At 39.6% G+C, this 27,587-nt stretch overlaps 1 protein-coding gene across 5 annotated transcripts; it reads right to left on the bottom strand.

Moving 5' to 3' along the window:
* Positions 1-197: 197 nt before the first annotated feature.
* LOC122869489 (ral guanine nucleotide dissociation stimulator-like 1) lies at positions 198-18,594 on the bottom strand. 5 transcript variants are annotated; one of them, XR_006376330.1, is made up of 17 exons: positions 18,168-18,594; positions 14,976-15,265; positions 13,838-13,882; positions 13,230-13,713; positions 12,889-13,137; positions 12,547-12,650; positions 12,133-12,217; positions 10,142-10,213; positions 9,412-9,498; positions 8,012-8,044; positions 7,637-7,758; positions 6,572-6,661; positions 6,185-6,308; positions 3,273-3,596; positions 2,236-2,350; positions 1,034-2,126; positions 198-585 (listed from the first exon to the last, which is right to left on the bottom strand). XR_006376330.1 is itself a non-coding variant. In XM_044182569.1 (17 exons), the coding sequence occupies exons 1-17, from the start codon at positions 18,189-18,191 to the stop codon at positions 1,987-1,989; spliced, it is 2,262 nt and encodes a 753-aa protein (XP_044038504.1). In that variant the 5' UTR covers positions 18,192-18,594; the 3' UTR covers positions 198-1,986. The 5 variants fall into 5 exon arrangements, 3 of the variants coding, with proteins under 3 accessions (XP_044038504.1, XP_044038505.1, XP_044038502.1); XR_006376331.1 differs by having other exon boundaries at positions 1,164-2,126; XM_044182569.1 differs by having other exon boundaries at positions 198-2,126; positions 13,230-13,387; positions 13,514-13,713.
* Between the last annotated feature and the right edge of the window lie 8,993 nt (positions 18,595-27,587).

The raw sequence follows: 27,587 nt of genomic DNA, 5'->3' as shown, positions 1-27,587 counted from the left end.
CACATGTGATAATGAGTCAACATAAAAAGGGGATGGAGAAAACCCTTTTCTTGCCCCACAAACACTAATTCCAAAGATAATGTTGATATTAATTGTAACTATTTTTTTTAGCTTTAAAGCAATGTTATATTCATAAAGGAAACACTTCACCCATGCCTAGTTACATTGCGTTTACTAGCAGAAACCAATCAGACCAATAGAACTCAAAGAGTGTTTATTAGGATGTTGTCAGTACAGTATGGAAATGCATATCAAATCCTGTGACATTCTCTTCATTAATCACAATTAATCACATTTGTTTATAATCCAAGAAATACTATCCATTCAGGTCTCAACTGCCGAGAGAGAGGATACTGCAGAGAGTGAGGAGAAGTAAGCTTTTGTTTCAAAGCCCCAGATCTGTAGGGACCGTGTAGATAGAGGAGGGCAATGAGACTGTCTGTTCCTCGACAGCCATCTATGCTCTTGAGCAAGGATCGACTCCCAGACACTCCAAGGGGACTTCAGAGCGATAAAACTTGTGATTTTAGTGTGTCTGTTCATTGTGTAGCTCATCCTCTTTGCAAATACTCCCTGCAGCTTTAACTGTAAGAAAATATGATTATTATCAATTATCTCACTAGAGTCTTGGCGTCAATTGACGTCATTGAAATGCGTACATCTGAACTCCTCGTTAGGCTTTAAATCAAGCCATTTAAGCACCAGTTCCATCCAGGCTTCACAAATCTGAACCTAATTTGTTAAATACAAGTTTTAAAAAAAAAACCATTTGAAATATTCTCACTTTTCATCAGAAAATAAGACATCTCTAAAAATATAATCTCACTAATCAAACCAGTTTCAAAATAAACTTTGTTTTGATTTTTGAAAAATATGTTCCTACCGGTCATGAGACAACTTAAAGCCACCTCGTGAGTCGTCACAATGTGTTTATCAAATATCAACAATGGGATCTAAGTGAACCACAGTGGAACCAGAGTGAAAATAAATACAAAACAGTAGAAAAACTCTTAACTCTAAAAGTCAAACTTACTTAGTCATAGCAGAAACATTGAAAGCACGCACACAAAGCAGTCCACCCTTACTGCTGTCTTATCTGCATACAGTAGTCATTTACAAGTGTACATCCTGTCTATCAAAGTCTCTGCTGCTGCCATAGTTACCCAGGCTCAGGAATGCCATCGTTCCAGTCGGGTCAGCAAGCCGCACACGATGAGTATCACAGCAACGCCGGAGGAGCCTCGCTGAAACTCGCCGGGGACACAGTGATCCCTGGTGAGAACGTCCCCACCCACTCCTCAGATGGCACTGGCACAGCAACACAGAAGCACACCGGGATATCTCATCTCGAGTGGCTGACAACCTGCTGAGTTCATTACCGACTGTACGCCCTTCACACAGCATCTGACCCCCCCATTCCCTTTTTAACACATTTATTAATGGCACCCAGCTGCGTTGGGAAATGGCCACGTATCAATAGGTCACTGATGTAGGCTCTCTGGGGGTGTGTTTCTGTGTGTTTGTCTTCACGCCCATGCAGTTATTGGAAGTGACATCTAGCAGCAGTCTCAGAGCTAAAATAAATCAGTATTTGCACATGCATCCATGCACATGCACCATGTGAGCATTACCAACTCACCTCTGGGAAAAAGTCATGGAATGATTTTTTTTTTTTTCCTCTAAGGATTTATACCAAGTTTATTCCAACAGGAAATAAAAGCACGTCTGATCCAGATGCTTTTTTTAAGCTCCATCAGTTTCTGTTGTTGAGGCGAGCATTGTTCTTCATAAAGTGCTTTTGCATCATCTTGTCATTGACCATAAAAACATCACATTTTTACCTCTTTGGCATCCAAAAAAAAGGCTGGACCATCTTGGATGACATACTTTTCTTATAAAACAGCTATTCAAAATAAAGACCATTTTCCAGCAGCGTCCCATGACCTCAGTTCATCTTCCAGGTGCAGAATTTGTAGACCTGGGGTGCTACTTTGTGTACCGTCCAAGACTCGACGTGGCTGTCAGTGGTTTCTTCTGGCCTTTGGGGAATTTGCGCAAAACAAAGTCAAAGTTTGCCGTTGTGGACATAGCATAGAAGACGTTTGCTTTGTCTGGTATGAGCAACTCTGAAAACACAAAAACAAGATAAACTGTCAAAAAGGGGCTTATTCTTTTTTTTTTTTTCCCAGCACTGTTTCAACAATTCTTTTGATAGTAGAGTCATTCTGTTCTGACCTCTTTCCTGGGAGATGACCTGTGTCAGGGTGAAGTCCTGCCAGTTCATGTGCTCAAGGTGATGCTTTTCCAGTGCCCTTTGAATCACCTGTGCAGTTTTGTTCTGGCTGGTCAACTGTGGAAGATAAAGAATCATAAGTGCTATAAACACACTTTAATGAAGACAGACGTTTTTTGCTTGATAAAGTCAATTGCAACATTGCACTGTGCATTGGTCAGTTGAGCAGAAAAATAATCAGCAACCATTTTGATAATCGTTTAATCATTCCAGCCATTTTTCAAGCAAGACCTCTGTCCATTCTCTGGTGGCAGTTTCTCCCATGTGAGGATTTGCTGCTTTTCTCTGTTTTATATCGTTGCAAACTGAATATCTTTGGGTTTTAGACTGTTGGCTGCACACAAAAGCTATGTGACACCTTCGGCTCTGAGAAACTCTAATGAGCATTTGTACACAATTTTTTGACATTTCCTTGACTAAACACTTTGTCGATTAATCAAAAATGTAATCTGTAAGTATCATCAACAAAATGTACCAAAAAGTATCAAAAGTAAAAATGCCCCGTGAGTGGTTATACTATTATATATCATAATATTATTACTATGTGTAGGTATTTTAATGTTGTTGTTGGTCGAGGTGGAAGTAAATTTAACTAACTAATCTAATATACAGTTGGGTAGTTTAATCTTTAACAATGCATTGTATTTTATAAGCTCATGATATCTATGTTTTGTATGTACAATTTTAATTTGGAAAGTGATTAGCAACTATAGCTGTCAGGTAAATGTAGTGGAGTAAAAAGTACAATATTTCTAGTGAAGTAGAAGTATAAAGTAGCATGACATAAATATACTCTAGTAAAGTACAAGTTCCTCAGATTTGTACTTAAACACAGCACTTGAGCAAATGTTACTTTCCACCACTGTGGTAGCATATATACAGTACATAGTCATATTACATTTCAATCTTTGGATATGAAAAACAACACAAAGTGCTGAAGATCTAACATTTTGACATCAGTACTTAAAGAATAACTCACCAGGATGCTTTTGTACATGTTGCCGTTGTTCTGGCCCAAGTCCACGCTGACCCTGACTATACAGGAGTCAGCCACCTGACGGTTATACACCGGCAGGGAGGTCATGGACACGGAGCGTTTGTGGGAGGCCAGAGCGGGCTTCGGCCGAGCGCCGCCACAGGACGTGGCTGCTGAGCATGGATCCGTCCGACGTTCAGAAGAGGAGCTGGAAGGAGTAGGGGAGTCTGGATAGGAAGCCGCGGAGGAGCAGGGGGAGGGCGAGGAAGAGGAGGACAAGGAGGAAGAGAAGGCCTCAGACACATTGTTGCAAGAGCTGTGAAAGGACTGCAGAGAAGATGAGACAAAAACAAGAGAAAAAAATATTGATGAGTGCCACTGGAAATAGGGTGATAGCATTTGTAGTGTTTCAGAATTGATTGCTCTGCAGAGAACAACTAAACTATTGAGCCGTGGTGCAGCCGTGTGAACTGTGCACCATTTAACAAACCCTTCTTCAGCTCAGCTAAGGACCTGCTCAATTTAAATTCCACTTGTTGAGGACTCGCTCTAGTTTCAATGGCCCTTTATAGAGGATCTTTTGTGAAGGGAGATTACGTAAATTTCCCAGTTTTAAAACCCATTTACTTCTTATTATCCGTGCCATGCTTAAGCCTGGAGAGGCTCATGTATTTGGTCGCACCCGATATGTTATGATCCACTAAAGTTGGGCACGATACGAGATAAAAAAAAAATCCCCGTTTATATAATCTTTGCTGCCATTTTGACTGTAAGGGAGCCGGGAGGGACAATTGAGTGAGATTCAACTCTTCTTTGTTTGGGAGGGGAGCGGGACGCAGGGAGGGGTTTTATTTTGTGTGTGTTACAACAAAATGTTCTAAATAAATCACAATATTTAAATTAAGACGTTATCGTCCTGTTTATTGTTTCCTTATGAAGTTTATACAGTTAGGCGAACCCAGGACGCTCGGTTACAATACCATTAGATTAGATTACTAGATTAGATTCAACTTTATTGTCATTACACATGTACAAGCACAGGGCAATGAAATGCAGTTCAGGTTTAACCAGAAGTGCAATGAGCAAGTGCAGGATATAAAGTGTGTGCATAAATGCAGGATAGAGCAATATTATGAAAATATTTTACAAGTGGTACTATGGACATTATATACAGATGGCATTATTATAAACAGAAGTATACTGATGGATATGTACAATAATGAATTGGACTGGGCAGAACAGTAGTGCAATGAATATTAAGTAGTGCAATTTATGGAAATAGTTAACAGTGCAGTAGATGAGTTATTGCAGTATTCAGTACATAGTACTGGAGTGCAAACGATGCAGTATATGTATAAATAAATAGTACGGTAGTGCAAATGAACATGTGGTACATGTAGCAAAAACAATATAGCAGCATTTAAAGTTAAGGTATCTGAGGCGCCTGCCGGAAGGCAGGGGAGAGAACGGTCTCTGGGCGGGGTGAGAGGAGTCCTTAAGAATGCTGCGGGCTCGACGCAGACTGCGTTTCCTCTGGATGTCCTCAATGGCTGGAAGTGGAGTCCCTGTGATGCGCTGGGCAGTTTTCACCACCCGCTCCAGTGCCTTGCGCTCTGCAGCAGAGCAGTTCCCATACCAGACTGTGGCACAGTTGGTTAGGATGCTCTCTACTGTGCAGCGATAGAAGTTCACCAGGATAGCCGAGGACAGGTCTTCTTCAGTGTCCTCAAGAAAAAGAGGCGTTGGTGAGCCTTCTTGGCCGGGCAGGAGGTGTTGGTGGTCCAGGACAGGTTCTCTGAAATATGGGTCCCCAGGAACTACACGCTCCACGTTAATGTGCCTGGGGTCATGGGGTCATGTGTGCCTCCTCTCTCCTTCCTGAAGTCCACAATGAGCTCCTTTGTCTTGGAGGTGTTAAGGAGCAAATTATTGTCTGTGCACCATGTGGCCAGGTGCTGGACTTCCTCCCCGTAGGCAGTCTCATCGTTTTTTGCTGATGAGACCAATCTGCAAACTTGATGATGGCGTTAGATCCATGCGCAGGTCTGCAGTCGAGTGTGAAGAGGGAGTAGAGGAAGGGGCTCAGCACACAGCCCTGTGGTACGCCAGTGTTGAGTGTGATGGTGGTGGAGCAGTTGTGGCCTGACCTAACAAGCTGAGGTCTGTTTATCAGGAAGTCCATAATCCAATTGCAAATGGAGGTGTTAATGCCCAGATTTCCAAGTTTGGTGCTTAACTTGGAAGGGATGACAGTGTTGAATGCAGAGCTGAAGTCAACAAACAGCATTCGTCTATACGTGTTGTTATTGTTCAAGTGTGTGAGTACAGAGTGCAGTGCCATGGAGACTGTATCCTCTGTGCTCCTATTGCTGCGGTAGGAAAACCGGTATGGGTCCAGTGTGGATGGGAGGAAGTCCTTTAGGTGTGCCAGGACCAGCTGCTCAAAGTACTTCATAACAATGGGCGTGAGTGCTACCGGGCGGTAGTCGTTCATGCACGATGGACTAGCATGTTTCAGCACTGGCACAATGGAGGTGGATTTAAAGCATGCTAGCACAGGCCTGTGCGTCACCTGATCTGAAGGCAGTGTTGCATGCCTTCAAAAGGAGGCGCACCTCCTTGTTCATCCATGGCTTCTGATTTGGGTATGTAGTGATCTGCTTCTGACACTATTCTATGCATCTTAAAGAAAAAGCTTCAGGGGTTTGTTTGACTAGTTAAAATGGGACGATTGTTTGCGAAGTATAAATAGTGGATGTTGTGCTGAACACAGACACCCATTCGATGAAGGCACAGCATGACAAAGCGTTCAACAAAGACGCCACTGTTAGCACAGTGGCGGACAAAGGATAGACAGAAAACAAGGCTATGAGACAATGAGGCAGATACATGCACACACACAAACAGCTGTTTACCTGCAGCCTGATGGAACAGGCTGAGTTTGGGGAGGAGAGATCATCCATCTCAGATCCACTGGATCCGGAAGATGTAACGCTGATCTGGTCAGCAGGGAGTTTTTTAGATCCATCGCTCAGGAGACTGAAGACAGAGATTAAACTTGTATTAAAGAAGCCAGAAAAACAAATTTTATGATGATAATAATAATGCTGTTTTATATACAATTATATAATATTATAGAATGTATTTTCCTTCTACTGTGTATCAACACTGCATACAACAAATCATACTCAAAACAACTGATTCCTGAATGTTGAGGCAGAAAAAAGGGGGTCAGCAAATGCTGTTTGCTAAGCACCCACTGTGACCTCAGTGTTTAAGTGTTGCGTGCAGGTGATACTCACAAGGAGAGTTTCTTTGTGAGTGTGCGGTGGCTCCAGGGAGTTGGCGAACACAAGTCCACTGGCGGCTCCAGGTTCCTCGACAGTTCGTAGCTATAACAAGAACATAAATGAGTACGTCGAAAATTTTGTTGCAGTTGACTCAAGCTGATTGAGCCGTCTCTAGCACTCTATCATTTCTTTAAAAACATGTTCTACCAATCGGTTCAGATGTCCATAAATGATAAAAGGTTGTTTTGCTGACAATGTATTATTACCACGAAATATTACGTTTTCTGATTATAAATTGTTGTCGATATGATAGATCGAATGTTATTCCATTGTATCCACTGTATATGGACAACTCAACTGTTGGAGTTGGAGGCTCATAATTTAAAAACTGTGGTTAGCTGAAAAAGAAAAAAAAGATTGTTTGTTGTTAGTGCCGAAAGGAACTAAGACATTGCTACTGTTTTTCTGGGTGGGACCATTAAAGGGTTAAAGAGATAATGCACAACATTTCTTTAATTTTGCAACACATCTGCTATGGTAATTATTTTATTTTTACTCTTTTTTTTTTTTTGCATTGTCTGTAGCAGACTTCTTGTCATCTGTTCAGCCTCATTGGCCATCATGCCAGCATATCATTTTTTCATTCAGTTCCAAACACACCTCTGTTGCATCAACTTTAAAGATTTTATGAACTGCTCATACCATGAGCTGCCAGAGTTAGGTTATATGAGTATGTAGGTTAGTATTGCATTATAAATGTCAAACGAGAGGCTTCTTTATGACAAGGCTCTGACAGTGACAGGGTTACACCCATGTCTCTAAACTAAATGGACAGATGCCATTACTCAGTATGACGGGACATTTTGATTAATTGATTTGATTTGATTTTGAACGACTTATCTTTGAGTGGAGTCTTATTACAGCAACACACCTTGATTTGTCAACATGGAGAATGAACTCTTCAATGCCAGAAGAGGAATTTTTACAACCCATACTGCAGATTTTATAACTAAAGCTTTTTTGGGGGCTTTCCTCTGCTTGTGATCCAATCACAGGCATGTTATTTCTTCAGCTCACCTCTCCTGGTCAGTGAGCAGCTTGTGTCCCTGCAGCCAGGCAGCGATTCTGGGGTGGTGGGGCAGGTTGTACTGGGAACAGGACGCCTGCAGCACACGGATCTGTGAGAGAACCTCAAACTCCTGTAGGGAGAGAGAAATGTCGGTGGATAGTGACAGAGAGTGTGGTTGCATAACCTGTGTGCAACAAGGTACAACACGATAGTGTTCCTTAAAGAGATATGTAAATGTTTAAAAAGGATAACCAAAGGTCTCTAGCTTTCAGCATGTCATGTGTTAAAAAAAACAAGTGTCAGAAAATGTCCCTCTTGGTTTCGGGGGGGGGGTTTAAATAAAGGGGAATACATAAAAGATGACACAAAGAGGAACCACTTACCCTCCTCCTCTTCTCAAAGTTTATGAGCCCACCCTGTCAGAAGAGAAGATTGTTAGTACAGTACTTATTTATTACATATATCAATGATTAATTGGATCAAGAAATAAACAAAAACACTGCGGTAGCACTTTATTCTAACATCCCCTATTTAGCATTTATAAGCAGTATATAAATGATTGATAAACACTTAAAAAGGTCATTTATTAATGTATTCGTTAACAACTATAACACCTCCTGTGAATCATCCATAACTGGTGTATAAAAAGATGAATCATGAATCATTGACAATACAATATAACACAGTTGCAATCGTGAGCATGAATATGTCTCCGCATTTTACATGAACATGAAATATTGCGTCTTTATTTCTATATTTATTAATAATTTCAACTAATGAAGTATTTATATAATAATTACGACTAGAAATCTAGAAAGTGGAACTTGAGTGAGGATTTGTTTTGTCAAACTATTTCCGAGGTCAGGAATGAATCTTCCTTGAACACATTCATCAACAGTTTTACACCTTTTGTACGTGTGTGTACACGTGTGTAATCATATCATTAAATATGACTGCAACTATGTTATACTGTGTTATCAATCATTCATTAACTGTTTATACACCAGTTATGGGTGCTTACAGAGAAGTTATACTGCCCTACAAAGGCAAAACGCAGGAACGACATATTTCATCAAATTGAGACCTGACATCTGAGTTTTTGACATTTGTTTCATCTTATTAAAAAATGTAAAATGTAATTTCTGTGAAAACAGCAACTACAAAACTGAGATAAAAACAAAAGTAACTGCACTCTGGGTTGGTAATTTGTGGATTTTTGTGGAGACACAGCCAACTAGACAGTTATATCAAATTCATGCAATTTGGTGAGGTAAAGCTACCTTTAGATGACATCTTTAAATGTATTTAATTTCAGTAGTGGAAGAAGTACATGTATTCAAATCATTTACTTAAAAGTGGGGTATGCGATTCTAATCCAATACATGTCTTTTTGCCAAATTCAGCGAATATCTCCTCACGGTCCACTAGCTGTCTGTTCAGTGTGTGCGCTCAAACAAAACTCTGGTCTTTGTACATAGCATACCCCACCTTTTGATATGGCACCCTTTCTGGGAAGATTATCCAAGAAGCAGTATCTGCATTTTATTTGAGGTATTTGTAGGCATAACACAAAGATAAAAAGTTAAATTAAATAAAAGGCTTTATATACTGCTTATGAATGCTAAATAGGGCAGGTTAAAGTAAAATGTTACCCACTATGATGTCCTGGAGTAAAATACATGGTATGATGCGATATTTTACTATACGGTATATACTTAACCAGTGAATGTTAACACTGTCAAATATTAAGCAGGGGAACTGTTACTCAGGTTACATTAAGTACCTCCACAGTGTCTGGCAGAGCAGTGTCCAGCATGGTGAGGACGGTCAGATAGGTGCCCAGGTAAGGAACCACTCCACTGGAGGTACTCTGCAGAGAGACATGTAAGCACACTGCCCATTAGGGTTACAGCAGTAGTTTCCTGTGTCACTGTATCTGGTTATTTGTGTCTTTTAAATCCAGTCATTAGCTTTTTTTTTTTTTTTTTTTTTGACTGAATGGGTTGAGAACGGACGACATTCACACAAAGCAACTCCCAATCAACAGCACTGTGGGTTCATGTTACAGCCCAGGAGAATGTGCATATGACTCATCCAAGACCCTGGTCTAGTCTATTATTACTGTCCTATAATCCTGGTAATGTGAGGCCATTTGAAACTTGTTCAACACCGAGCGAGGCTAAAGATAGGTTTGGGTCTCTGCCGTGCCAGAGATACTCCACCCACACTGAGGGAAATCAGCTCTCTTGTGGCTTTTAGAGTTGTATAATATGGGAGGGATTTTACATGTGTCTTTCTGAAAGGCTGTAACTAAACCCTGCCTCAGGTAAAATGACTCCCAAAGACAATATCAAATAAAAAAAGATCACATTTTGCATCATTTCTGCTGTGAAACACAGAAGCACATTAGTTGTGGCCGAAAAGGAAGGCTGCTGCTTGGGGTTTAGATCGCTGGGTTTCATCTCATGTCCGCAAAACGTCTCACTCTTTTCCCATCCTGAGGTATGGCTTACCATCTGTCTGGAGATCGGACTCCGCTTGGATATCTTTGGAGAAATATTATCCACAGTCGCTTGGCCTCCGTCCTGTCAAAGTAGGTCAGACGAAGCCATATTCAGTTGAAGGTTATAGGCACATACATCGGCCCATTATCAAAAATAAGTGATTAAAATAAAACAAATCTAGCATGATTTTTTTCTTCTGTGTGCATGTGTGTTTATGTGTATAAACACTCAGTTATATGCATGCAAGCGTAGCCTACAAGGGGGCTTTGAATGAAGGATGTGAGGAAACTGTAAGCTGGCTTATGGAGCAAGTTCTTCAATACAAGAATAATATTTATTATACATTTACTTGGATATCCTGTTTAATACTTATGTTGTGAAAAGGAGCGAGGCCACTTCTAAGCCTTCTCTCTTAAGTCTTTGTGTGCAATATTTGTCTAATGTATAAGTGACTGTGTTTACACCGATAAAAGCTTCCTTAGTAAAAAGGGAGCGCCTGAATACAACTACAATGAAAGGTAAAAAAGGAGGAGAACAACAAGTTTAAAAAAGTGAGACACTGAAAATGATTTCCCAGTGAAGAATCTCTTTGAATGTTATTGTGAAGCAGCATTTGTGCAAGTTGGTGTGTCCATGATCTATTGACTTTAGAGTCCTTTCACTGCAACAAGACACAAGCCGCCTCTGACGCAGTTGCCTAAAGGAGACTTCATAAACGAAAAAAAGGGAACACAATGTGCTTGTGGCCTCTAGTTTCCCATTAACACTCTGTTAAACATTTCTGTAAATATTAACTCAAAAATGAATCTTTTTAATGATTAAAAAAAGAGAGATCCATGTACACTGAGTGCTTAGGAAGACCATCATTTCCAAAAATGATTTCAGTATGTGAAACATTCTTGTCCATGCTCTATGTTCTTAATCTACAGCTCATATCCTGTTGTGTTTATGGTCATAAAAGTTTCTATATTACAGACCCACTGTGTTATTCCAGGATTGTGTCTTCTGCTGAAAACTTCCCCAATACTGGTTTTATTAGTGATTTAATTAACCTTCAGTTCAGATAACTAAAGGTTGCCCCCCCCCCATTATAATCAAATTACTCTACTTTATAGCTAATTAACATTAGCTTGCTAGCTAACATTACTGTAGTTGTGGATGGACTGCTGTCATAACTAAGGTTAGCTTAGTAGCTAAGTAGCTTAATTTAGAGAGACTCATATTTGCAAGTTTGATAATTTGATGATGATGATGATATTGCAAATGTTAAATTATGCTTGTGTGGAATACAAATGAATATTTTGAGAAATATTATGAAGATGGCATGTATTTATCAGTGAAGAAGTATTCGGATATTTTACTTCAAAAGTAAAAAGTAGCAATACCACAGTGTAAAAATACTTTGTTACAAGTAAAAGTCCTGCATTCAAACTCTTACTTAAGTAAACGTACAGAAGTATTAGCATTAAAATATACTTAAAGTACCAAAAGCAAAAGTACTCATTATGCAGAATGGCCCATTAATATTGGCCCAGAAATATATTATAATATTATATTATTGGATTATAATTAGTGATGCATTAATGTGTAAGCATCACTAATGTTGCAGGTGATAAAGGTAGGACTAAATTGAAGTGCTTTTATACTGCTGGGTACCTTAATCCATAACAATACATCATAATTTATTAGTTGACTTAGATTTTGTATTAATAATCTGAATCTACAAGGTAACTAGTAGCTAATGTTGTCAAATAAATGTAGTAGAGTAAAAAGTGCAATATTTGCCTCCAAAATGTAGCGGAGTAGAAGTACAAAGTAGCATAAAATGGAAATACTCAAGCATCTTTAAATTGTACTTAAGTATAGTACTTGAGTAAATTTACTTAGTTACATTCCAACATTGGTATTTATCTAAAGGTTAACACTATAAACAAAGTAACTAAACTAAACTAAAGTAAATCTAGCCTGTTTTTTTGTAAAACAAGCGTTTTCCTTCTCACCTCCACCAGGAGCTCTCTGTTGGTCAGGACACAGTTCTCATCGGGGAAGGTTTCCCAGAGGTTATCAAACGTGGCCATGCTATCCCTACAAAAAGAACAGAGACAATATGTGGTGAATATGCAGCTATTTAGTCCAAAACCAGATACTTTAATAATTAACCTTGGTCCATGACCAGATGTTTACACCATAAATAGAACAACATGAAGTTATGCTTCAGTTATCCATGACATTATAATAGCTTACTGCAGTGTTCATGACGTGACATTGAATATGGGTCATCCAAATACGCTGACTTGCTCTGTCAGTGACATTGAATTGCACTTGATGAGGGTTCAATGTCCTCATTAAACACAATTTAAACATAGAGATGGACAAAAGTTGTGGCCTTTGAAATGGCCATAACCCAACCCTACCTGCTAACAGCAGCCCAGGTCTTTCTCAGCCTGTAAACTGCATTAGACTGAAGGGCCGACAGGATGGCCCTGAGAGAGGAGAAGTTCTTCAACTGACGACAGTCCTGTAGAAAAAACAACTTGCGATCAGTGGATTCACTTCATTTCAAATAGTAATAGTAACCATGTTTTGTGTTGATGATTTTTCTCCTTATATAAAGGGTTAGTTAATGAAGCTCTTGTAAAGTCTTGTCTAATAAAAACAGACGTACATTATGTTCACTTTAAACACTTTAAAAACCTGCTGAACTCTGGAGTCAGAACTTGAATGCAGCCTAATCACTCATGGCATTTTTGACTGACCTGTGCTACTCTGATCCACTTCTCTATGATGCGGGCCCTTTGAGCCGGTGAAGTGGGAGGCCGGCGGGAGGAACTGGGACTGGAGGTGGCGTCTGTCGGCGGGCAGAGCAGGGTCATGATAACCTGGTTGGTAATGGCGTTGAACTGTGCAATGGTGGCTCGGATTGTGGGAGACATGTTTTCCTTCTTGTCTCTTTGCGACCACACACAGCCCAGACACTGGTAAGGCACCACTTTGACAAACAGAGCCTGAAACGCCATGAAAACCAATCATCAGCCTTTAATCATCAATGTAAAACAATACAAACGTGCAAATGTGGAACATAAAAAATGTCACGTACAGAGTCCATTCGAGTGAGCTGTTCAGCAATGGCTGCAGCGGAGAAATCCATGATGCCACCTTGATCTAGAGAGTTTTCACATCCTGAATCCTCACCACCAGAACCCTCCTCATCTTGCTCCAGATCTGCCTGGGCAGGACTGACATTTGTCTCAGCTTCTGAAGAAACACACAGAGCAGGCTTTTTTGCAGGAGGTTTTTCACATTGTTGACAGCTACCAGGATGGCATGGCACGTGGACAAAGGCCTTAGCACTTTCGGTCATGTTATGTGGTGGAGGATCACCTTCTTTCTGTAACCTCTTGAGCAGTGCATCAGCTTGCGCAGCCAACGAGCAGAAGTTGGGCTGGCTGCGCATGTTATCGTGAACGGCAGAGCTGATCCTCAGGTGATCCAACAGCAGCCTGAGTGCCGCGTGCAGTGGAGGATCCCTGAAGTCCTCACTGTACTCATCCAACCATGTCTGGACAAAGGCCAACAGAGGGCTGAGGAGGCAGTGGAAGAATCATTACAGTTTAACTATATAAAACGACACTTTAAGCCAGAGTGACACTAGAGTGAACCGCATAAGTTCAAGTTCGTTTAAGCACACTAAAGTCATTCACCTACCTCCTGTAGCATTCACCGTTGTCCAGATCTGAGGCAGCATTGTCTCTATATGGATAAAAAAAAAACCACAGCTATACTTAGACATACTCTTCAAGCAGTTTTTTGTATATTTTTTAATTATAGATATTTGTTCCTGACCTGCAGCTATCCTAAACCTGACCTCAATTCATGCCAACTAGTCTAAAACTGCTCTGTACATAATTGTTGTGGTTGAAAGCCTCAAGATAATGAGCACCTGCAAGGTACTTATTATTACATCAAAGCTGGTTGCTTTGTCAGGGAAACAATGTATAAAAAGATCCTGACGCAACATGGTGACTTTGCATGTGCAATAACCCAAGTTGTTTTCCCAGAATCAACCACAAAAGAGATGGCTCTTCACCTGCAGCTCTTCATCATGTTTAAAAAGAAGCCTGTACTTTCTGATCAGGGGAAGATAACCAGAGAAAGAGGCTAAAATATGCTAAAATGTTAGCATTTGCAGTGGCTGAAAGAGAAACAGAAACCCAAAGTAGAGAGAAACTGAAGAGTGTGTGAATGTGAATTTGAATGTGAATGAGGGGGAACTGAAATGAAATGTCTCATTCAGCTATCCATTCGAGGAATAGTTCAGCATTTTGCGAAATACGCTTATTTGCTTTCTAGCTGAGAGTTAAATTAGAAGATTGATACCACTCTCATGTCTGTATTCCTTGGCCAGACACAGTAACTAAAACCCACAAAACTAAAAGTCAAAGTGTAGTTTTTACCCGGCTACATCCAGCAGCCATGTTGGCTTAGCTTAGCATAAAGACTGGAAACGGGGAAAACACTAGCCTGGATGCTAGCCTTTTACACGTCAGTTATTGTATGAAATAAGATATAATGCGTTAATAAGTGAGCTTTAGAGATGCTGGCAGGCAGATTTTGGTACCTTTGGACAGAGCTGTTTCCTCCTATTTTCAGTCTTTGTGCTAAGCTAAGCTAACTGGCTGCTTGGACTAGCTTCATATTTACTGTACAGAGAGTGGTATCAATCTTCTCATCTCACTCTCGGCAAGAAAGCCTAATGAGTGTATTTTCCCAAAATGTCAAACTATTCCATTAAGAAAAAACAAACAAAACCAGGCATATAGTGGTACAAAAAAAGTGATGGTACCTCTGGAAGAGCAGCTCTATGAGCTTTGAGGTACCAGTGAAGGTTATGTATGTGGAGAGAAAGATCCTGCCGTAGTCCTGTTCCTGGCAGTCAGGGTCGAGGAGGTGATTCACAAGCAGGTCCAGGGTCGCGGCCTTCAGACGCCGCACCTTGCAGGTTCGGTACTGGACAAAAGCGCAGCATGGACTTGTCTCACTGGGGTTGGGGGAGGAGGGGATGGGCTCCCGACGTAGGGTGACCCCATAAACTGCGCCATCCTCGAACTCCTCACCCCACTCTTGCACTGGGTTCTGGGGATGGTAGAGGTGAAAAATAATGTTTAAGGTTTATACAAACACTCACACTGAAGGAGTGGCTACCATCCAATGCCTTGCGTGTCTCTCAAACATATCCAGGTACGGGTCAAATACACAAATATATTTATAGTAATGTTACTGGTCACAACATCAGGGTCAGGCTGAGCAGTAAGGAGGTAAAAATTACAGCAAGCCTCCATGGCCAGGTTCACCTGGCTGTTTGGCCAGGTGAACATACACAAACAAGTGACACAACACCACTGAGACTCATACTGATCCCATATGAACCACAGCAAGTACATAATATTTGCTTATACTCATAACCATCATTCCAAACCTACAATGACAGCACAAACAGGTAAGTGTGTAATGATAATAATTATCAGATGTCCATCCACTTTACATGCCGGTGTTAGTCAGTGCTTAGTTTGCATTTCCACAATTTTGTTAATACACAGCAACCTGAAATTTCCCAGAATTTTGTAAGTTCACATGAATGTTTATGGACAAATACAGGATTATCAAAGGTTTGTACATCAAATGCAAAAACAAATGCAAAACACTGCCTAAATGTCAGAGAGTTCCCAGTTTACATCCACCATCACTCATCCTCCGATGGCCAATTAAAAAAAGAGCCTTGGAGGACTGTACGCTGTTAGTTCAGCACCAAGTGTCATGTTTTTGTTCAAACATATTGGTTTTTCATTACATTCATCAGACGAGAGGTCAGACCCTGTTTGATCTCAGTGAGAGCTATCCATTAGCGTTTGAGCAATTGCTCCTCTACAACGCTCAACAGCACTTGACAGAACACACAGCGCCTCTTTAAGGCTTTCAGATTATCTGAAGTGTAACGACACAACAGCTGTGACACATAATTAAAAAAGGTCCAAAGGAGCCACTAAACAATATGTGATTTTTATTTTGATGTTATAAACTACCACCAATGAAGACTGTGCACCAACTGCATTATGAGGCCACTGCTGCTAAAAATAAAAGACAAAACTGAAATGGTTTCTCTTTCAAATGCGTTTCCATTTTTGTCTTTGCGGTTTACTTTTTCATAATCAAAATCAAATTCAAGGGGACATCTACCTCATCATCAGACACCCACTCACTGTTTACCCTTTGTGTCTACCTCCTCACTTACTATCAGTGCAATAGTTTTAACATTACCCGTAGTTTCACCTGCAGAAGACAAGATATGCATTCAAGCCTGAAGAGACCCATAGCTGCCCTCTTTAACCTTTTAATCTTGTGAGAGATGCACTAAAAAATAAATAGTCAAAATCAAAGCAACTGAGCCTGAGATATCCTGACTTTTTGTTTCTAGTATGAGTGAAGCTCCAAAAATAGTGGCTCATACATTTCCCACAATGCAACTTAATAGCATCTTTCATTACACTTCCCCTGCCTGGTAAAAGCCGACGTTTTTCAAACTCCACACCTGCAGTTTGTAACACAGGCTTTCTGTTAAAAAAAATAAATAAATAACCCTGATGACATCATCGGGGTTATTTATTATTGCAGACTTTAGAAAGATCCTCCAGAGAAACAGAAGACATTATACAGCTGTTTACTGTAATATACTGTAGTACTCCCCATAACAAGTAAACCAAACTTCATGTGTAAAATCATTTGAGTGCTCCTTTAAAGGCCTAATACATTACATAATAACATCAAGCACCAATAACATTTCTTGCATGAATCCTGTCTAATCCATCTGGTTTATATGCATAGGCTTCACAAATCTACACAGAGGCCCTGGAATGAAAGCAAAGTAGACATTCATGTGTGTCATAAGCTTTTCGATCTCAGTCATTCCATACAACTATACATCTTTTTGTATCTTAAAAAAAATATTTGTGAATTTATAGTTTTATTTTAAAATCATGTCTGGACAATATGGGAACACAGCAAGCATTACTGACTAAATACTGCAGAGGAGATGAAAGACACTGCCTGTGCTCATAATAATTAAATTATCTACATGAGAGGACTTGCATCCTCTTCTGTAAATGCTTATTTAAATTTCTTTATGTAAATGTTGTACATCTTTGTTTGCTTGTGCTAACCAGTATCACACAAACACCATTGTACATTGTGTAGCCTACACACTCAGGGTCTGCGATGGTGGTACTAAGCTCTACTAGCAGCCATATCTGAATCAAAAAAAAAAAAAACCACAGCATTTAATAAGAATGAAAAAGCAGATCATGGAGCAGCAAGAGGACTCACCTGTCCTAAGTGACAGAGACTTAAACACAGGGAAGTAAACTTTTGCAGCCTCAGTTTGTGCCTCTCATGTAGTCCTGTAAATGTCACATTTGAGTCACGTAACTAAGCATCTGATTCTCTGAGTTTTACAAAAAAAAACCTAGATAAGGAAATATCATTGTTAAGAATCTTTTTTTATTGTACAACAGATGGAATATGTTTTCATCCAGATGGCTAGAGGATTCTTCAGAACAGCATTAAGTGTCTCTAAAAGAACTTCTGGGGTTTTCAAGCATTGCCTGGTAATTATTTTTCAGAAAAACTGATGCTCAGCTCTGTGACTAGAATGTAATGTTAATACATGGCAGGCCCAAACTGAGGCCAGACCTTTTGCAGCCTCAGCACAAACAGCCTGTGCACTGCAGATTCCCATAGATACACTAACTACAGATTTGCTGCGGGACACATTTCATTCACAGAGATTATAACAAAAAGGCATTTAAATATGAAGAGTATAAAATAAATATGTTTGCATCTTTACAGAGAGTAATCCCTGACTAGCTCTGATTGGCTCTATGGAAATATATTACATTATAAACAATGTTCCTTCTCTACTATTTAGTTGACACTTCATTTATCGACCAGTTTATTCTTGGCTCACATCAAACATTTGTCTTACCATTGTTAACTCCCATTTTCCCATCTCGTCCCGGTCGCTCAGGGAGTGTTGCTTTCCATCCTGGCAGGAATTGTTCGACTGAAAATCAACTTCCACCTTTCGAGACGGTCAGTTTAGCGCTGCATCTTGATAGACCTATATTAAAAACGTTTTTTTTTTATTTATTTATTTTTATTTTATTATTATCTTGTTTGTAACTACATTAACGCGGCTGTATTACACTTACAAAGACGACTTTCACTGCAAAGTATTCGCTAAATTTTATGCCGGCACAGAAATGTGCACGGCTATTCCCATATAACGGCCAGTCTATGTCAAAGCGAAAACAGACGAGTTTGAACTGTTCCGACTTTTCTCTGTGCAGTGAAGTAGTTTGAGTCAGGTTTCCTCTCTGACTGTGGACAGCTTGACTGAAACTCGCTGGGCTTTATAGTGGGAGGCGACTTTCTGCTGCAAGTGTTGACTGAGAGAAGGAGGCGCGTCGTGTTTGTGTGGACTGGAGGGGGTGCTTTGGTGTCAGTAGTCTACAGTAGGCTATGTCAGTGCTACATTTTAAAGCAATAGTTTGCGGAATATGCTTATTCACTTTCTTGCCAAGAGGTAGACGAGAAGTTCGGTACCACTCTCATGTTTGTACGGTAAATATGTAGTTAGTGCCAGCAGCCTGTTAGCTTAGCTTAGCACAAAGATGGGAAACAGCTAGCCCCAGTTTGAACCCCTCATGTATTATCTATAGACACACAGTCTATGGTATTATCATACGCTACATTCGAGTAATAGAGGTAACCACCGGTTTTTCTAAAAGATAATTTACTGGTGACGTTTGAAAAATCCACAAGGTCATTTAAAACATTTACCTTTGTTCTGAAGGTATTTCCAGAATCCACAAAGACACTTCTAACCATCTGGATAAAAAATATTCTGTCTGCTGGATGATAAAAAAGATTTTTAGCCCGATTCCCAAGTTGCAACTCTGTTTCCTATCCAGGTAGCAAGCGGGCAGCCATCTTTGATTCAGAGCAAGAAAGCACAACTTGAGAAACGGTTTAAAAATCTTTTTCTTTTTTTTATCATGTAACAGACAGAATATAACAGGCAGCTAGCCTGGCTCTGACCAAAGGTAACAAAATTTGCCTACCAGCAGCTTTAAAGCTCACTATTTAACACGTTATATCTTGTTTGTTTAATCTGTACAGTAAAAACCAAGTTAAAAACACTACCTCCCTGGGAGTCTTGTCGTCACCATGAGGCTGTCAGGCAACCAGCAGAGATTAGCTTTTTTGCCAAGTTATGCTAAACGGCTGCTAGCTGTAGCTTCATATTTAATGTACTGACCTGAGAGTGGTATCAATCTTCTCATCTAAGTCTCAGCAAGTAAGCGTATTTCACAAAATGATATAGATATATAAAACGACATAGATAAGATTTGGGTAAGAACCAGGCTTCTGTTTCAAACAGGGATTAGGCTGATGTGTGATACCTGCTTGGTAATACTTGGTAAAAGAGCAACAACAAAAAAAAAAGATACATTGTTACAGCAGATTAAACTACCCAAAAGTATACAAAGCAGTTATAATTTGCTCCACCTCAGCCAAGTACAACATTAAAATTAGCTTAAACGTTAAATGAATCAATAATAATGATCCAACAATGTACTAATGTAACACTGACGGGGCATTCTGCATAATGAGTACTTTTGATGCTTTAAAGGTTTTATTGATAACATATTTATGTAGACGAATCATTTTTTTAAAAATACATCCAAAGAGCTTTTAAAGTGGTGCGGAATAAAAGTATTGTTTTTCCTAAAAAATATATTCTAATTGTGAATTAATCATTTTAAAAATGTTGACGGGTCCAGTTAACGTTAGCTAACTGAGAATCTACCGACACTGTCTCGTCAGATCAACGTGCAGGACATAAATGCACATAATCACTACTGGTTCGAATTCTATCCAGTCATTTTATCACCGGTTTCAATCGGGATGCTTGGCACCATAAATAAAGAACATGATGATAATCTTAGGTATGATCACAGTGATGGCCCATCGACTTACGTTAGCATTACGGTTTGGTCCAGTTACCTAACGTTATAGTTCCCTCAAACAATGTACTGTATAACAAAGATGTGCATCAGAGGGGATTTAGAAGTGGGTATACGCAATGTCAACTGAAAAATAAGTAGGTATACGCCATATACCTGCATATACCTTGCACTACACCACTGCTTAGATGACAAGCTAAACCTAAAGCTAGCTAGCCATATCCTAAGATTACAATAGGTAACATTACATCTTGAAACACCACCACACAAAGTAACCTAATCTATAGCTAATGTCTAGCTACATGTTGCAAAATGAATTCATTACTCTACCACGAAAGATTCAACACTTGACATGACTGAGTCTCTTAGTCTGACTCCAGTCGACCATGAAATATGCAGGTTGTGCAACGAACTGGCAACCACTGGAATGGAATGGAGGGGGGAGGGGGAGTGCGACATCTAGTGGCTGGATGTTATCAATAGCACCTTTAAGTAAATTGTGTTGCCGATACTTTTGTAAAATTTTGGATGCTGGACTTTTACTTGTAATGGAGTATTTTTATAGTGTAGTATTGTTACTTTTACTTAAAGCTAGGGTACGTCATGTATTTCAGAAGTAACTATTTGTTGAAAATCTCTTTACATTCCGACAGTAATCAATAAATCAAATGCTCTTAAAAAAACAAAGAAGAAAGAAAGAAAAATATCCGGTATCTGTGGCTGTCGCAGGCCTGTAATTGGCTGGCCTACCTGCCTATCTACCTACCTGTCTACCTGTGCTCACTCTGCCCCTGCACTCATTGCACATGAAAATGTGTTTTGGGGGAATGGCTTTGGTGGGAGGCCTGAAGGGAGGGGGTGGGATTTTTTTCGATCGGATACTTTCAAAATCTTGTCTCTAGCTAGTTTCTCCAACGTTACCTACCCTAGCTTTAAGTAAGTTATCTGCATACTTCTTCCACCACTGTACTAGACACAAAATGTCTCCCACTTCACTGAAAAGCCCATTCTTCAGTATGTGTGCACTGAAGTTTCCACAACACACTTGTGTACTTTGCATGCTGGACCACGATTGGCTTCCAAACTAGTTGTCACAAAGTTATTACCCAAATTGTGCTTGTAGGAACACATCCAAAACTCATATTTAAGGTGAGCACAGATAAACTTTCCCCCTTCAGCAGATGAATATGAGTGTTAAACTCTGTACATACATCATTCTGCGCAGTAAAGATAAAACATCCAAGTGAAGTAACAATAAGCAAAACACATGTTTGAGTGAAGGGGGGCTAAAACTATTTTTCATCTTGTTGACTGGCCCTTGTTGTTGAACTGCTTTAGGTAAGAGGCATCAGCTAAAAGTAAAAAAATGTCTTGTGTTGTCCAATGGGTCGGTTGCAGGGCATCTTGAAATACAAGAACACAAGCACGGACAAATTTGATACTGATAAGATGACAGCAGTACATGAGTGAGATCATGTGAATTGCAGATTTTTATCTCTTACGCACGGAGTGAAGATTCCTTATGTGTTATTGCTTAGAGGAAGGTAAGTTGCGTAAATAAATGACATTGCTGATGTTTATATTGCACAGACATTAACAGATAATTCTGAATATTTTAGATATTTAAAAAAAAAAAGACAACAAAAAGTAAAAAAGTGTTTTGGCCTTCTAGATCATAAAGACATTTATTCAAAAATCATTTGGAGTGGCCAAAAGTGTATTTTGCCTTTGTCTTCGGTGGCCCTGAGGGAGCTTTCCAAAGTGGATAAAATCACCTTGATGATGTCATAATGATGTCATCAAGGTTATTTCGCCCTGGGCTTGGAAATTAAAATATGTTAACAGAAAGCCTGTTACAAACAAAGTGTGGAGTTTGTAAGACCTGGGTGTTTACCAGGCAGCGAGGGGCTGATAAAGGCGATATCCAGTTGCATTATGGGAAATGTAGGATCCAGTATTTTCGGAGCTTGAAAAGTCAGGATATATTCTCTCTGCTGTTTTAATTTTTACCATTCTTTTTTAAAAATCTGTCTCTCAAGACCCCCAACTTTATGGAAATACAATACTAAATCACTGGAGTGCCCCTTTAATGTCGTGTCACTAGACTGTTCAGGTTTTCGCTCGCGTCTTGCACTGATACACCCCCACAACATGTAAAACCACGTTTACACCCATTTGTTTTTGTCCTTACCATGACTTCAGAGGCAAGTGAAGAATAATTACTAGGATTTTTATGGGATTTAATACTGCGGAAGCAGTATTAACAGCTTCTGTCTGTCTTTCTGTCATAGGACTGGTGGTCCTTGCTGATAATCTCATTTTATTTTTGCTCTCCAAACTATGTAAATCACAGTTTAATAAGGCCCTGAACCAGGTCACCTATGAGTGTGGGAGTGAGGGAGTGAGTCAGTGAGTGAGCGTGTGTGTTAATGTTTCGGGCAACAACTTACAGTACAGGACACTGGCTTTTCCAAGAAAGTAAAAAAAAACATCCTTAACTTTTCTATGAAAGATGGCTGTTCTTTACTGTGTGTGGCATTTTGCTACACATCGTCCTCACAGCTGATGTAACAGACAACACAAACATCACATGCTCTTTATTTAGACAAGACTTGTCTCACCAGTGAATTGCTGAACCACTGCGTCACATATGGAAGTTGTGCGACTAACTAACACCAAATGTTTTGACCTTGGGTTACAAGTAATGTATTAAATACAAATGAATCATACACCACAGGGGTCATATTTAAATCTTTTGTATTCACAACAGCACTGAAACAACTGACACGTGACATTCATATTTCGTCTTCATCTAAAATCTTGGCACAGATTTAGTTTCCATTATCCAGCCAGAACAGTTACGCCACTGGTTTGAATCCTCTGATGCCTTTAGGTGTGGTTCTTCCCCCGAGTTTCCTTTCATTGTTGATAGTGATGGCATTATTTTTCAGATCAGGCTGTAAACACAAATGTGACACCATACAGTACGGGCCCCAGCTTCACCTGCTATTAACATGTCATCTCTTTTAACATATTTAAGTTCAATTCATTCTAAAAGTTTGAGCAGACATTGCTTATTTTGATTCTAGTAACTATTCTGAAGCTTTTGTATTTAAAGAACAGTCAATCTGGTTTTTTCCTGTAAGGTTGAACATTATCAGTCGAGTTGAAGGACAACTTAGGCATCACATGAACAAGACTGAGTCTACAGCCATGCTACAAGCTCTGTGAGGCTGTACTTAGGCACAGCGGTGCTCTGAGCTAAATGTTAATGTCAGCATGCTAACAATGACAATGCTAATATGCTGATGGTATAATGTTTACCATGTTCACCATCAGAGTTTAACATATTAGCATGCTAATATTTGCTAATTAGCCCTACAAACAAAATATACCAAAATATTGGACACTTTGACATTTTGACCTGGTGATGGCACCAGATAAAAAATTAAGGAATCAACAAAGTTATTGCTATTCATCCTGAGGGGAACATGAATGTCTGTACCAAATTTCATGGCAATCCATCCTGTTAATACGTGTCACTAAAAAACAAAAATGTCAACATCATGGTGGCGCTTGAGGAGAATCAGGGGATCGCCAAAGTCAGTAGGATTCATCCTCTGGGGGCCATGAATGTGAACATTTTATCCAGTAGTTGTTTAGATATTTCAGTCATGCCATTAAAAATAGGTTACATACTACACAATCTGTAGGTATTTCACCATTTGAACACATTCCCACGTCTGCATGCCATCTATTGCGTGCTATTCAAATTGTCTAAGGCTTGTCTAAGTAGCAATCCACTGAATATTTTCTTGTCTGTTTTCTACTATGTGAACCCCTATCAGGGATTACAATCTTCACTTTTGATTCTTGCAGTTGGGCCAATTGGGCCAAAGACGAACATTTATCACTCTGGCATACCCATTATGATCAACAATATTGGCTGACAGACATGAAATAATGGCAATGGACAAAGTGTTGGCCAACGAGTCCCTGCTCCCATCAGAAAGAAATACAAACTAAAAATCTCAGACAGTTCAAAGAATTCAGGCATTTGGTGTCTGGATAAAAGAATTCAAAGACTTCAGTAGAAGGCTGACGCACAATGGTTACAGCAGTAGTAAGGAATGCAGACAGACAGTTCTTAATCAACACAGCACAAGAGACAAATACCTTTTGAAACTCTTCACATTCATGAGCCTCATGACAGGGGCTTGTGGCAAAGCATAAACATAAAAGTGTTCATTGACAGTATGTTCATCGCTTCAGCACATTTGGATTTGGTTAAACTGACCAGTGCAGTGCAGTGTAGTGATGAACCCACGCAAAATTATCAACCGACTGCAGTTCGTCTCAGTTCTACGAAGCATTTTAACATCTTTCAGCTCATTGTTTTGGTTTTACAACCTCCAACTTTATGATTCTCGTCATTCTCATTGATTGTTTCCAGCTTTAGTAGAGAGCTGTTTTAAGTGAAAGCTCTGATGAACCCACTGTTGGCTACCTGCTCAGCACCAAACAGCAGACAGACAACATTAGCAACTAGCTGGTGAATATAGTGGAGCGTTTAGCAGCTAAAGAACCAGATGTTTCCCTCAGGAGTTGGTGGAGACCAAAAACAGAGCTAAAAGAAGAGTATTGGACAAAAATGAATGCTGATGTTGCTCCTTTGCTGGATGTGTAAATAAGTAAACTGTTAACTAACACATTCACCTTTATCAACTTATATGTCATTGTTGTGTTTACAGCTTAATGTGCAGTCCCAAAATGGGGCAAAAAAAAAACAATTAATGCAGGTTTAACTGTACTACTGTATCTAAGTTTGCATCCCACATATAGTACAAGAAAGTGGACAAAATAACAGCAACATCCCTATAAAGAACAGGACCAGTCTTTGACTTCACAACAATGTCTGTCCTCTTTAGATTGCTGTTACACAAGCTAAAACAAATGCCAGCAGATGTTGTTGGTTTAGGGCTTCCTTTGGCTTTCTCCAAATGTAAATCTCTCCAGACTAAAGACAAAAGGTAAAACATGACTCAGACCTCATTACTTCCATTACCAACCTTTATTTAACATAAAAATGCTTGAAATGGAAACATACTTAAGTATTACCTAAAGGCTGTTTTACATTTTCTAGGGTTGCCAGGGCCACAGAGGCACACATCAAGTGCATACCAGTCACTCTCAAGAACTACGCCACTCCTGCTAATGACTCAACCACTCAGGCTGTTCAGGTGTTCTCCATGGAGACTGGAATGAAAGAAACCCCTCACTAGCCAACAAGCCTTGTTAACCACTCAGGACCTCTGACGCAGAAATGCTAAGAAAACAGCATCTTTTGTGATTCAGCGACCTGAATTATCGTTCACTGTTTGACTGCAAACAAAATGAAATGAAGTCATATTCCCTGGGAACACTGATGATGCCGATGAGTGTGTTTACTGTGTTGATGGAGATTACTGTGCAAAGGTTAAAAACTACCTACACTGAATGAACATAACCTTTGGGAGAGGTGTGGCATAATGTGATAAAAAGCAAGAATCAACCCATACCTTAGTGGCAGATGTCGATTCTGAGTGGTATGTCACTGTTGGGTTTTGGTATGCTGCTTTTTTGTGGGACTTATAAATGGCTTGCTCCACTGACAGGTGCCACTTTTCACAGGCAGATATTGTGTAAAACTGTTCGCTAATGTCATTACATTAACAGCTGAAAGATAATCGCTCATTGTAGGCAGCTGCCACTGATGTGATGAACACTGGTAGCTAAGCTAGCAGGGCTAGGCATAGCTACTATGGCTAACACGGCAAGCAAGGTGAGCCATTGACCAAATTTGACCACTGATGCTAGCTGCAGACCAATGGCCAAAATACCAAAATCTCATTATTATAAATATTATAAAAAGTGTGTCAGTGGAACAGCAGTGATGTGCAGTGTATTAAGCATGCCGTCACCACAGGGGTGGCATAATGTCAATAAGAATTGTCACATGCCAGTGGGGAGTGGTATGTGACAATGGAACAGGAGTGTCATACCGTTTATATAGGGCAAGTCAGTCTCCAATACACCTGACTGTGTGTTGGCACACAGTCAAAGTGACAGTAGTGTCCAAGCACCAACACAAATGATGTACTTCTTGTTGATCAGGTACTGACATGGCTCTTGGAAAGATGGCTGTAATCCAAGCACGGCGAAACTTTCCTGCAACGGTCAGGTGACACTTAGATAAAGCCAGCGTGGCAGCCACACCAGAGATAAGACTTTCCTCTGCTATACTGACTGACCTGCACTGAGAATTGGGACAAACTGAACACATTACATAGATTACACACTCCATCTCATGGTCAGTAATAGAACAGCAGGTAGAGTTTTCAAAGAGTGTTGTTGGTGAGTGTGTCATGTTGAAGTAGATGTGTTTCCAATATACTGGGGAAGGTTTGTCTCAAATATCCGGTGGAAAAAAGTTTGGACCTTGTCTTCAAGATACTTGATCCCAAACAAACCTTTGAGATGTCTGTTTCAAAACTTCGCCATCGATGCTATCCAGCAAAACATTATTTGGAAAAAATAAGAAATGGCATCGTTATTAATGACTCTTTCTGTGGACGTGACAGTGAAGCAACCTTACACTTGTTTTGGAATTTTTGGGAAAAAAAACTTGCCGAATATATTCGTTGGTATATTTCTGCTCATTTTTCAATACTATACAAAGATGAGCTGTTTGGTTTTTATGTCTGCAGTTCAGAACAAAAACAGTATTATATTATAAATCTGTTTAACAGCTTAGCAAAATTTCAAATACACATAAGTGCATTTTATAATAGAATACCTTGCATTTAAAATGTTCAGAAATGAAATGCAACAGTACATTCAAACTATTCAAAACTCTTCAAAGCCCAAAAGACTCAACATATGTGAATTGTACAATTGTCTGAACTGCTCAACCTTTTTTTCTTCTTCTTTTTCTATGCTTAATTTATCCCTTAATCCATGGCAATTTTGCAATAAAAAATAAAAATAATTGTTTTTAAACCTTTGTATGCAATATGTCCCCGTGTGTGTGTTAAGCGATGGAATGGAAGCGATGGAACTGCAGCTGTGGGTTAGTGCTTAAATATAAAATATATAGTTTTGAGCACAGATGCAGGTTATATGGCTTTATAAACACTTTGCAAATGTAGAATATTTCTAATTAATGTCATGAAAACATAGCATCTAGCTAATATTTCACTCAACATGAGCATCATACAGCTTCAGAGAATTGTTGGAACAAGCCCTCTGTGATGACGGCATACATTTTGAGAAACATTCTTTCAAAACTTAAAAAGCTAAAAGAATCAGGATTCGAAACTTTAATATAAGGATTAGGG

Source organism: Siniperca chuatsi, linkage group LG21 (assembly GCF_020085105.1).
Source record: "Siniperca chuatsi isolate FFG_IHB_CAS linkage group LG21, ASM2008510v1, whole genome shotgun sequence".
NCBI lineage: Eukaryota > Metazoa > Chordata > Actinopteri > Centrarchiformes > Sinipercidae > Siniperca > Siniperca chuatsi.
Note: the sequence above shows the minus strand (reverse complement) of the source record. Positions and strands in the feature narration are given on the sequence as shown.